This window comes from Lichenostomus cassidix, chromosome 1Aa (assembly GCF_008360975.1).
Source record: "Lichenostomus cassidix isolate B80296 chromosome 1Aa, HeHo_3.0, whole genome shotgun sequence".
In the NCBI taxonomy this organism is placed as follows: Eukaryota; Metazoa; Chordata; class Aves; order Passeriformes; family Meliphagidae; genus Lichenostomus; species Lichenostomus cassidix.
The window spans coordinates 52,761,470-52,774,542 of record NC_139480.1 but is presented as its reverse complement, the minus strand read 5'-3'; the positions used below and the strand labels follow the sequence as shown (position 1 = coordinate 52,774,542).

General features: G+C 45.1%; 1 protein-coding gene across 1 annotated transcript in view; it reads left to right on the top strand.

The window, feature by feature from the left end:
• Positions 1 to 13,073, top strand: part of PARVB (parvin beta) — a 48,396-nt gene that overhangs the window by 10,377 nt on the left and 24,946 nt on the right. Inside the window, exons 2-3 of the mRNA XM_085048973.1 lie at positions 8,734 to 8,823; positions 10,942 to 11,012. Of these exons, the coding sequence (XP_084905099.1) occupies positions 8,734 to 8,823; positions 10,942 to 11,012 (161 nt within the window). The remainder of the gene's footprint in view (positions 1 to 8,733; positions 8,824 to 10,941; positions 11,013 to 13,073) is intronic.

The window sequence follows — 13,073 nt, the reverse complement described above, 5'->3', positions numbered from 1 at the left end:
TCTTAGACACTTCAAAAGCTGGACTCAGGACTTTTCTTAAACATGAGAAGAATGAAGTCTGTGGGTGAATGATTTATGAGCATGTGAATGCAACACTGTGCAGTGGAACTGTGCATCTGATCACAGACGTTTTCCTGGTTTTGCAATGAGATGCTAGTAAGAGTACAATATCTTTTCTGTGTGATTTATTAGTGAGGAGAAGAGCAGGGATTCCACTGGGCTGCTGCTCTGGCTGCTTCTTTCATGAAGGTGAGTTGGAGAGGCTGTGTAGTTAGAAAGCTGGCTTGGGACTGACCTGTAGCTGAGTTTGAAAGTCTTTAAGATGTCTAGCACCACTGAGACACCACCTTTTCTAGCTCACAGGACCCGGTATCACCTGTGCAAAGGCTTTAAAAGAGACCACAGAAAGCTAGAACCACAAATCCTGTACAGCTTTGGCATGCTGACTCAGTAAACGAATAAAAACAGCTGCAGGTCTTTTTGATAATTTGAGAAATGTGACTTTTCTTGTTTTGGACTTGTTTGGATTTGATTCTTTGGCTGGCTCTGGTTTCATGATCACATTTTGATGTCCCTGGGGGGCTGTGCCTGGGAGACTGGACTGGAATGCCAGTTGGAGGGCTCCACTCTCTCCACGAAGTCTTCAGCAGCTCCATCAGGAAATGCTGGTGTCTATTTCTTATTTAAACCCAGCAGAGTTAAACATCTAAATGCTTTCATGGCAGCCACTGTCTTCACTGTGCCTTCCCTTCATGGAGTGGCTTTTATCTGACTGGGGGCTCTGAGTTCCAGGCTTTTACTGTGAGGTCTGGAGTGTTTTTCACTGAAGTGCTTGTCTTGACAGGCTCCTCTGGTGCTCAAAGCAACAAGTAAGGTAATTTCTCTCATATGATTTGTCTGGAGACCACTGAGAAAATTCCCTGGTATTTTGCAGCATCTACTCACACAGATCTTTCATCTTAGTTTTAATCCACTGCTTTGTTGCCCTGAGTGCAGGTAGGGCACAGGAAAGGTAGAGCTGGGCATGAGCAACCTTGGTGTATGGTTCATTGAAAACTGTGTTGAGTGTTTAGGTTAAAGCTTCTGGTTTGGAGCATGGCCTGTCCCTCCACTGCCCCTGTGCTCGTTTGAATGGAAAAATGGTATTTTACTAGCAAACTCCCAATGTGTTGCAAATACAGATGCTGTATGTAAGTGTTTTTCAGGGTTTTCCTTGTCTTTTTGGGTGACATTTGGGGCAACTCCAGCAACTGGTCATGTGCACTCCCTGTGGTCTGCAGAACCATTTATCTTGTCTTGTTCTTCCTGTAGCATCATGCTGCACAAGCAGAATAGTTGCTTTTTTTGAAATGCAAGTCATATCTGGAGCCTCCTTTCCATTCCCCCGAAGTCTGGCTGCTGAGCTCTGTCTGTCACCTGTGGAAGGGGTCCCTTTTTGTCACTGCTCACCTGCCACCAGTGCCTTCAGAAGTGAGTCTGCTACTCTGTACTTTTCCTGACGTGTCCAGAAGAACAAGCAGCATAAAATGTTCTCATGTTTGCACAGTGGATTGCTTTTGTTGCTGGTGGTGACCTTTTTGTGCCTTTGTGGGAAGGATATGGGGAGAGCAGGGAGCTGAAGCAGGTAAAACTGGCTTGGGCAGATAACTAAGGGGGGTTCATTCAGGTACCTACCTACAAATGAAGTGTCAAACCACGTGGAGGAGTTGGACAGAAGTTGCTGGAGGAATGGAAAGCTGGTCACTTGTGCAATGTGCTGGCCTGAGCTGCAGTAGTGGCTTTTCTTGAAGCTGAGTGTTCTGCTTGATAAAGTTTGCCAGGTTAGATGTGTGTGGGATCAGAGGCAGAGCTCGTAAAGAGGAGGCAGTAAAGTGAAGTGCTGTTTTCTCCCAGGTTTCTGCATGCTGCAGCAGCCAAGAGTTGAATGAGTGCACTGGGTGTCTCTATTCCAGAGCAGTGCTGTTAGCTCTGCTTCTGACAGCTCCTGCTGTCTCTCCCTAGGTGGTTTGCTTTTACTGCACTCATTAAATATGGATACCTTGAGTAGTCAGCTGATGCTGGTTTCTGAAGCTGCTTTTGGCTGAAGGAATCGTGTTGGTGCTTGGCACCTGGAAATCCACCTGCTTCATTTGGGATCTTGGCCTGAGTTCCTGGAGGGGAAGGTGCTGTTCCTCACCTGCCTGTGCCCATCAGCTTTGGTTGTAGGAGTATTTTGTGCCATTTTCAAAGCTGTGGCATTGCCACTGTGAGATCAGTGCAGGGAGATGGAAGCAGAGCTGACTAGGTCACATTGGGTGTCCATCTATTGCCACCTTTTAAAGTGTAACTTTACAAATACTTTAAAACACCATTCTCGTCCACACTATTTCTGCTGGTTGGGGGTGGAGGGTTTTTTTGGTTTTTTTGTCTGTTTGCTGTGGGTTTTTGTTTGTTTGTTCTGTGGGGTTTTTGTTCGTTTTTTGAGTTTTTTTGGTTGGCTTTTTAAATTAATTTTGCCCAGCAATAATGTTGGTGTGTCCACACAGTGAAATTTATTTTTCTTTTTCCCTTTCTTATCTGGCTCGTTCTCAGCCATACAGTTTCCCCACTCTGTGACGTACTGTGGCCTCTGGAACCACTAATGCCAACAAAAGGAAGGGGTGAGTGGCAGGTAGGGCTGGAGATGAGGTCTGAGTGCCTCTTTGCTGACAGATCCCTGCTGGATCCCTGCCTGATGAAGGCCCTGCAGGGAGATGGAGCAGAGCCAGTGGGCAGCAGATCACTTTTTGCAGATTTCAGCTTTCTTGTTGAATTAAAGTGGCCACATGGCTGGCCAAAGAGCTGTCTGCTTACTGATAACACTTTGTTTGCTTTGGTGTTCAGTTGCCAGTGCTGGTGATGTTGGAATCCCCTTGTGGCCACTGCAGTTTAGTGCTTCTCTCCTAGGCTGCTGTGTCTCTTTCTGTTCCCATTCTGCCTCTTTTCAGGAGGGCTTGGCCTTGGCCAGGGCAGCTGGAGCTGTGTTAATATTGGCTATCTCATCCCAGGGGTCACCACCAAAAATTGGAAATCCTCTGTTCACAGACGCTTCCCTAACAAGTCCATAGAAAGATAAGAACATTCTTATTTGTGAAAATACAAAAGCAGTATTACACCCTCACAAAAAAACCCAAAACCCAAGCTTCCCATAAAAAATTCCATCTGGCTCAAGTGCTGAATATGCTTTTACCATGCTAGATACATATTTTACCTTTGGCAAAAATAAAGGGAAGATCTTTGTTCTGGCAGTCACAGAATAGACCAGATGTGTAAATTTTAACACATCCATTTAAGTGAGTGTGGCCTGATCTTTGCAAGTAAACCAAAAGTGTGATTACAGCCCTTTCCTAAAAGTTGCCTTTAGCTTTGCTTTTCTCTTTTTTTACACCTTCTCTTTATGTACCAGAATGTGGCCATTGTGAGTGCCTTGTCTGCTGAGGCATACACATGATTTCCTTTATTACCACAGTTCTGCTTTGAATGCAGTCCCTTGATACAGAGCCTTTATGTGGATTTGGTCAAGTCCTTGCCTTTGATCTGCCTGGGATTATTAATTCTCTATTATAGTTAATGGCTGCTTGGTCTTTGTCCCTCAGTCTCTATGAAAAGATCTCAGAGCCTTTTGTGAATGTGCAGTGATTAGTAATGCAGTAGCAGACTGAGTTGTGTGTGGTTTGTCTCCAGAAAAGAGTGCAATAAACCAGCATAACCTAAATAAACCAGCATATTTAGGTCTGGTTTTGAAATCTTTTACTTTACCAGTTTTTCTTAGAAAACGCAAGATTTAATAAGACTGCTTTTTGTTAAATATGCCTAGAAGGCTTGCAGCTTTGAAGACAACATTTTGCAAGAGCTCTAGCTGTCAGATGGAAAGTTTGTGTGTGCGTGGCTGCCTGAGTTGGTCTGGGATAGGTGAGAATGGTCCTGAATATGGGGTTTCTGTTTTGCACCTGGTCTCTGGACTGTAAGGGTATGAGTTGCAGGCAGGTGAGACACTGTCTGAAAGTGCAGCTTGTCACAGTTCTGCCTCTGGTGAGAACAGGGAGACTTGATAAGCTGTGAGAGTTTGGGGGCAGGAAGGAGCTTCCCGTGCAGTTGGAGTTACCTGGGCAGTGTGTGCTGAGTGCTGCTCCGAGCAGGGAGGAGGAAAGAGTCACCTGAATGCACCATCTGCAGTGGAGCCAAGGACAGCAGAGCACTCTGATAGCTGCCAAAGTTAGGGCTGAATCATGGGATGAAAGTGCATGGTTGAGTGCAGAGGGAAGCACAGGAGCCCTGGGATCAGTGTCACAGCAGCTGCTGCTTGCTGCAGGGTGGGATTCAGCCTTGCACTCAGAAATAACCAGAGCTAAAATTAGCTAGCATTTGCCATCTGTTTTTGTAAGATGCACAGGCTTGTGGTCAGCTTTTTAATAACAAGGCTGTGAATGGTAAAGACTGAAGTGAGCTGCGCTGTTGTTGATACCTTTTAAAGCTGCATTAAAAATATTAAGAGTGAAGGTAGAAGGCCATTGACATCAGCTTTCCCTTTCTTTTAGAAAGGAGGAAGCAGGGCCATCTCTTTTTAATAGTGCTCCTGCTGACTTTAAAGGCCGTCTCCTGGCTTTTGAGAAATCCTTGACAGCTCTGGTGGCACTTCCAGCTTTCTGCAGCTAGTTGCTTGTGTTGTGTGCAGTTTGCCTGTAATCCCATGCCCTGAGACAGCCTGCCTGGCTTACAGATACAGTGCTGTGTGCCATGTGTGTCTGTGATCTGCTCATTCTGTTGATTTCTTTGAAAGGCCAGCACAGCTTCCAGTGTGACTGAATCATGTTGACTGCTGACACTGCCAGGAGATTGCTGAAGTATCACAGGGCTGCCAGGAGCCCTTGCTGCTTTCCTGGGGATCGGTAGAGAAGTGACTTTTTATGCAGGAATTTAAAGTTCTAGTTTAGGGAGAACATAGGGGTTTTGCTGAAAGCCTTGGCCACTTGCCCATCCCTTGTTCCATTTGGGTCTTGGTAGTGCTGGCTGATGGGGTGCTGAAACTGTGCAGAGTTCCAGTGACATTGGTGCTGCCTGGTAATTGAGGATCTGCTCAGAGAGCACATCTCCAGCCAGAAGGGAGAGAGGGTCTAGAGATGTGGAAGAAAATCACAGCCAATTCTGCCAGATACCTTTCCAAGGCATCATCTTTGTGTGCCTGGAGTAACACCTGACTTGTCCTGTGTCCTCACAGCAAAGCCACTGCTGCTGGTAAAAAGTTGAGGAGGTTGACACTTGCCAGCCTGTTAATATCCATAATATTTTACAGTACCTTTGGGTTTGTGAAAGCATGGGCTGAAAGCCATTCTTTGTTGTAAATTTGCATTAAAATACCTGTTCAGGTTCTTTTTAGAAATGTACCTGTTGCGCTGTGGCTAGCACAGGTCTTTCCCATGACAATTCTTTTTGTGTTTTATAAACAAAGATAAAGTTTGGATGTTATTAAAAACAGTGTCCCAAGACCTGGACGGTGCAGGCCTGGCCAATCAGGCCTAGGGGGAGGTTTCTGGCTGACCAATCTGGGTGACCTTTGAAAACTCTATATGTATGTTGAAATCAAAACAATAAAGGTCTTTTCCTTCTTGCCACTGAGAACTGGGTTCTTTTCTCTGCTAGCGGCTCAACAGCGACATTGCTCCATCCTGACTATTATGTTAATTGCCTCTGATTAGTCATTTATGGGGTCTGTTTTTCTTCCAGCATCGTGGCTTGGTATCCTGTTCCTGCTTCTGCTTCTTTGCTCAGCAGTGATAAGTGAATACTGGGGACAGTGAGCAGGGAAAAAGTCAGTGTGCCAAGTGGAGTGTGGAAGGTCTCTGGAGTGCTGCAGGTGTGGGCAATGCCCTGGCAAATTCCTGGTCCCGAGTGCAGTTCCCACTCTGCATGCTGGCTCTGTGAACCTGTATATCCCTCGGGGCAAGCTGTGGGAACCCAGCTGAGCCTTCCCCAGAGGGTGCAGGTGACTGTCCCGAGAAGCTCCTTGCAGAGAAAACCCCACCTTTGAGGTGCCTGCTCTTCAGCAGCCAAGGACAGGGAGGCATTCCTGGCTGGGACCACAGCCAGTGCTGTGTCCTCCCTCCTGGCCCCGTCCCCAGCAGCTGGGAGCTGATCTGAGTGCCTGCTCCTGTGTCACCGTGCCCAAATTAGGGGGGTCTGGCAGCCTGGAGGTGGCAGTTCCTTATCCAGTTGCTGCCACTCCGTCAGCATTCCGACATCCCGTGGGCTTCGTCTGCGCCCTGCCTGTGGTGCTGGGGCTGGGATGGCTGGACTGCTGTGCAAGAGGCGCAAGAAGGGAGGTAGGGAACACTTCCTTGGCAGCAGGAATCCCTTCAGAAGGACCTGCTGTGCTGGGCTGTCCCTGGGCAGCAGCTCTGGGAGGTTTTCCCTTGCTTTGCTGGCAGAGGTAGGAGGGAGGGGATGATCTGGTCTCACAGCCGCACAGGGTCTGAAGACAAGCATGAAGGTTTTATGTGGTTCTTCATGTCACGAGGGATGGGGGCTTAATACACAAATTTGCATGAATGTTTTCTTTCACTTGAGTAAATGGCTCAGAAACAAGGTATTTTTGGAAGAGTAGAGATAATTTTAATGTTAAAAGAGTAAGTGTACCACCTTAATTGAACTTTTGGGAATAAATCTAGTTTAGCTGCATTTGTAAGTATTCTGACTTGAAATGTATGCATCGTTTTCTTCATATATGTATGCTGTGCCATGCATTCAGTGCCCAGAGGAACTTAGCAGCTTTTCTGTGCATTTGCAGAGCGTTGGGAACAGTGATGCTCTGAGCTTAGTGAACACTTGGCATTCCCAGAATGACAGCAATGCTGTAATAATGAAGAGTGTTACATCTAGAAATATGGCTGCTGCTTCCAAAATAAGTGTGGCTTAACTGAAGTTTGGGCATTTATAGGCATAGCAGGATTTTAAAAATCTAGCTTCAGTTTCCATATGAATTTTCTTATGCCTCCTGGTGGCATCACAACGTAGTTGTTGGGCTGAGAAAGTTCTAGTTGGGAATAATGCAGTCAGGGCTGGGTAGTGCATGTTGTTAGAGCTGGTTTGATGTGTTGCATGAGGCCTTCCTGCTCCCTGACCTACTTTGTTTGTGGAGTTTTTCAGGTAAATGAGAAGGAATGTAGAAAAAGTTAAAGATTTTCTTTAGTGGTGTCTTTATTCAGGGGTTAAACATCAGCCTGAGGACATTGCCTTGTGTTTGCAGTCGAGACCTGTGGGGCACAAACCATCAGCTCTCCAGATAGGTGACTGGGGTTTGTTGCTTGCATTTCATAATGAGGATGTTAGTGGTGATCAGTATCATGCTGTGAACCAGAATGAAGCAACCTCTTGGGAGTGCAATTAAGAGATGTGAGGACTTGTTTTAAGCGCCTGTTTCAATTTGCTGTGAGGGAAGGAGTGGGGATTGCAGTGTCTTCTTCTCCCCTGTCCTCCTCTGTGGCAGTAGCATCTCTGTGTTTTCCACTTCTGTTAGGCAGCCAGTCCTGATGCAGGGTTTTGTAACCTTTGCAAACTGCATGCTAATGACAAGCCTGAATTTGTTTTTCCAGTGGGAGAGGGTAATAATGACTGCTCTTGAAGGGAGAACTTGCAGGAATAATGTGAACATTATTTAATCTTTTCTTTCTTGAGAAAAGTTTGCCTAGAAAACATTATTAATTTGAAAGTCCTTGCTTTTCCCTGAAAAGAGTGTGGGACTTGGAGCCTTCTGAAAGGAGACTGCACTGTCACAAATGCTGCCACAAGTCATGCTTTTTAGTTCACGCTTACACAAACCTGTCACTGAGAAGATGGGATGTTATGGTTTCTTTGGATCTCCTATTTCACATGCATCTAGTTCAATATCATGCCTGATAATAAATGTTATCTGAGTTTAAGGGGACATGTGCCTTGCAGAGTGTGAAACTGTTCCAGCAGCGCTGGTGCTTTTCTTACTCTGTGTTCTTTTTCAAGCTCTGTGAAAATACTGAAGAACTATTCAGTATTTGTTCCCAAGTTTAGTTCCTTCCAAGTGGCAGGATGCAGGGAAGTATTTTAACATCAATTTTATTTATGAAGTGTGCTTCCCTGACCTTCCCAAATGAGAGGTGTAAGTTTAAGACAAGAGCTTGAAACAGAAAATTTCAGATTTCTGTTCAGCAGGTCATGGCACATCTATTTTATCAAGTGGCAATGCTGGAATTAAATACATTTTCATCTTTATTTGGTAGGTCTGGCTGGGATTCTCTGAGGATTTAATAAGGCCATTAGCAAGTTGCAGTTCCTCCTGTTCTGCATCTGGAAAGGGTGCTGATGAGTGGTGGTTGTGCTATCAGAAAAGGAGTTTTTTTTACAGTGTGATGTCTGTTTTAGGCTGGGGCCATCCTGCAGGCAAAGCTCACAGCCCTTCTTTCTGGAGAAATGAGCACCCTGAGCATGTCCTTGCCACAGAGTTGGGTTTCTTCCTAAAAGTTTCCAGCCACTTGTGTGGTAGTTCTGTTTAATAGGAAGCTATAAAAGGATGTTACTTCGATTTTATTTTCCACTCTGGCTGCAGTTCTTCATGCCATAAACTGTGGTCCTGTTTTGAGATGGATTTCCCAGATGTTGTCTCTTATTATAAATACCATCCCCAACCCCTCCATATACCCCAGCTTTGCTTTAATTACACTCTTGCTGTTTTTTCCTTCTATCCAGTGAGTGACCTCCAAGAAGAAGGCAAAAATGCCATCAATGCTCCCATGAACCCAAGCACTGTGGACATCCATCCTGAAGACACACTACTAGGTAAAGTTTCCATGCTCCAGAGGCTAACTAAGAGGTGGTTTGAGGAGGTGGCCACTCCAGCCCCACATCATTGCTTCACTGCTGAAGGTGGATAGCCCAGTTGGAGCTGAGAGAATTGGATGTGACAATTGAAAAAAGGTTGCATGTTACATGTAAAAATTAGAAGGGCTAAGTGGAATCTGAAGAGCAGTGCCAAGAGAGGTTGTTTATAGACTCTCTCCCGTGTCCATCCCCATTCCCTCACTCAGAGTCCCTACAAGAGCAGCAGAATAATTTAATAGCAAAAAGTGTTTGAAATGTATTGAAATAAACCACTTTTGTCTTTGCTGGCCACTTGTCTCTTAATCTACGGCATTAGTTGAAGCTAATTATATAACAGTAAATCAAACACCAGGACAAATAATAAAACAGTAAATTAAAAACAGAGAAGTGTTAGTCATTTGCATTTCCTCATTAAGAGAGTAGTAGGAAACTCAAAGTACTTTTTTTCTAAGATGTGAGCAAAATGTTGGTTGCTCTGTGTACATGTCTAGATCAAGAGTGTCTGCAGTGACTTCTTCTGGATACCACTAAAGCTCTGCATGACTTTAGAAGGTGCAGGATGACTTCTGAAGGGCTGTCCTGCAAAGACATGACCACCAGTGAATGTTAACCCAAGATCTGTGGTGAATCATGTCCCGTTATGGGTCGTGCCCTGTTCAGGGTTAGTGTTTTGGGTGTGGAGTGGGCGTCACTTCCTTATGGTGGATGCCTGACTCAGCCTAGGCAGTAATGAGGAAGTAAAGGAATGGAGGTGGGGGGAAAGCAGCAAAAGAATTCATGGTTTTGTCATTGGTTTATGAAAATTCTTCATGTATGTTCAGACAGCATGGTCGTATTTTTTAATACAAATGAGAGCCCTGGAAAATACTGACCCCAAAGGTGAGGGGGAAGTCTAAGGTAACTGGTTAGATACTTTAATACTGGTTATTAAATGCTGTACAGCCAGTCTTGTGTCCAGGATGGGTCATGTTTCCCATCTGACAGCAGTGGAGCCTGGCACTGCAATGGGAACTCGCTGCAGCCTGGTCACTGCCAGGTGTAAAGGCAGAGCAGTGTGACAATGGCCTGACCAACGGTGACACCAAAATCCCTCCTTTGTTGTCCTGATAGAAGGAATTGAGAAGTCAGTAGCAAAATAGGATTGTGTTTGGCCTGTCTGGGCTCAGTTAAAGGTAAATCCATGAGGTTCATCAATAATTATTTTAGCGGAACAGATGAGGATCCCCCCACGAAGCTGTGCCACTGTCCCCCATCCTCGTGTCCCTGTTGTGTAGTGCCAGGGATTGCTCTCCATGGAATGGAACAGATCTAGCTTAGATCACAGCTCCCACTTTGCTACTTGGAGAGCTCATGTTGATTTTGCCACCAGCACTCCATCCCTTCTAAAAATTGCTCTTCATGCTTGTCCTACTGGCCATTAGAGAGCACTTCTCACATACCTTCATCTCATCAGCAGCAGAAGAAATAGAAGACCTTACACCTGTGAAGTCTATTTTATGTTTTCCCTCATGCACAAATACAGCGGATACAAAGGGTAATTTTATTTCTTAAGCTTAAACAAAGGTTAGGGAATTCCTGCACTCAGGACCATGTGTGACCAAGTTTTGGGGAACCAGAGGGCAGAGGCACAAACTCAGGCCAAATCTCAGCAGCTGCACTGAGTGTAGTGCATTAAGGTCACTGTATTCCTCCAGGTGCTGTAATCTGGGACAGGTGATTTTTACTTCTGTTTGAAAACAAACTGAGCAGAAGGAGAAAAGTAGCTCAGTGTAGTTTCTGGTGTGGTACTATGAATCCCACGAGGACAGGGATTTTCCTGGAGCATTCTGCATGCAGCAGGGTCTGAGCAGGGGAAGGGCAGTGGGAACACTCCTGGTTTAGGGAAGTGGGGCTCTGTCATCTCTCTGTGTGTCTCTAAAATTGCCTGACAGTTGGGTCATGGGACATCCCCTTGCCAAGAGGATGAGTAGGCACTGCCATTTCTCCATCAGCTGACAAACCCCTGCCTGGCTAGGAGTTGTTGCAGTTTCATGTTTGAAGTGGATCTCACCAAGGTTTTCTGTTTTATGTGAACAGAGGAGAATGAGGAACGCACGATGATTGATCCGAACTCCAAAGAAGATCCCAAGTTCAAGGAACTGATCAAGGTAGGAAATCAATATTTCATCCTTCTTCAAATTTTAATTAGTGAGATGGAGTAATTTGCAAGCTGGTTACCCAAGAACACAGTTGAGGAATAGCAACTTGTGAGTTGCTATTCAACTGGAGTGTAGCTGTGAAAACTGAGATGAAGGTCGACACCAAGGTAAGGCTAAAAGCAACAGTGAGAGAGACAAGGAAAGGCTGAATGTCAGGGTCCTTGTGCTAGTTATGGAATAAGGATCAATTGTCCATTTATATCCTTGTGATTATCACAGTGAGGATCAGTGCTTGGCTCAAGTCTGCCTGCAGTCCCAGCACATGTAGGAGCTACACAAATGTAGGTTCTTTCTGTTTATGAAAGCTGGGAAGGAGCTTTGGAAAGCATTAGTGAGGTTTCAGGAGGGGAAAGGACTGAAATGAGCACAAGGACATGCTAGGGGACAAAGAGGAGACCTCTTGTGTCATGGAAAAGTTGGAACTGGGATTCTTCTTGCCCTGCATTGTGTCCTCAGTTCACTTCAGTGCTGGGTCTGTCCTGTCACCTGCCCAAGGTGTTGATAAGGTGTGCCCAGATGTGCAGATATTAAATGAGACCTCCTGACTCAGCAGTGCCCATAGTTCCTGTCTGGTATGACAGAGGACTTGATTGTGAAGAACTTGTGCTCACAACCTTTTCTATGCAGTAAATTCTTGGGGTTAACATAGTGCCAGCTTGAGCAGGAAGAGAAGGCATGGTGAACCTGAGCAAATGTGATTTTTTTCAAAAAAGTATTTATGCTGGTGCTGTACTTCCTTTTATTACTTTAAAATAATGGCAAAAATAATTTTTGTTAGAAATGAGAATACAGCTATATCTGTGTGGATATGAAATTTTTGGATAGTGTATCCCATTTTCTGAGAGGGACTGAGCTGGGGCACATTCCCTGCTGGAAGCCTGATGCACACAGCTGCTTCACAGCAGTAAACTGCTTCAGCAAACTGCTCACCTGGTGCATCTTTAAAACCAGCCCAGTGGTGTGTTATTATCACTGCAATAACATGTTTAGGATCACAAAGCCACATCAGACTGAGTCTAGCAAGGAGCTGTGCTCAAATTTGTGTTACTCTAATTCACCAGGAGTATGTTGTGGTTTTAAATTAAGTGACTGCACATTCTTCCTTTGTTAGTACCTAAATCCATTAATTCTCTAAAAGGTGCAGTGGCCTTGCATCACCCTCTCAGAATGTAATGTGGTTTCTCTGCTAGTGGAGCAGTGATATTATCAGCTGAACATGAGTCGTTGCAGTGAAGGAACAAGATGCACTCTGTGATTCGGGAGATTTGATACCAAAACCGCAATTGCTTTTAAATTGTGAATTTTCCTGCTGAGTTTAATACAGATTGGTGAGTCTTCCCTAGATGTCATAGTCCAGCAAAGTTGTATTTTTCAGATTCAAAACCTGAAAACCTTCAGGAGGAATGAAAACCACTTGAGGATATGTTTGAGTGCAGTGCAGCATCAGGTTCACGTTCTCTAGGCCAGTTCACACTTGCACAAGGAGAGAGGTTCCAGTGGAGCTGGATCACCTGGTGCAGGGAGTAGCATGGAACTGGAGATTGTTTCCTTGGGGTCATCCTCAAAGGATGGAGGTGTTCTGCAGAGTGCCTGTGTAATTTAGGTAATTGCTAATAACTTTCATACCTCTCAGCAGTTAGTTTTTACAGAGCTTCAGCACCGTTGGTGTGAATTCACACTCTGTTGGTGTGAATCTGTAAGGCAGGGAGAGGTTTGAATTATATTGGCAAAACTTATTTTATGCTCCAGAGTTTGGATGATGCCAAGAAATTAGTAGTTTATTCCTCATTTTCCATTCTTTGGTGGTTAATGGCATTTTCCAAAGCCCCAGAGCTGGACAAGAATTGCTGTGCTGCATGCTTTGGAAACCCAGCCAGCAGAAAAGTGTTTGCCCCACAGAGCCTGAAAGGAAAGCTCTCCACGGGCTAGTGGGGAGTGGGAACTGAAATAGATGGAGGTTTTTATAGCTCTCCATAAAACTGTGGTTCTCTCTCCCTTTCCCCACAGAGA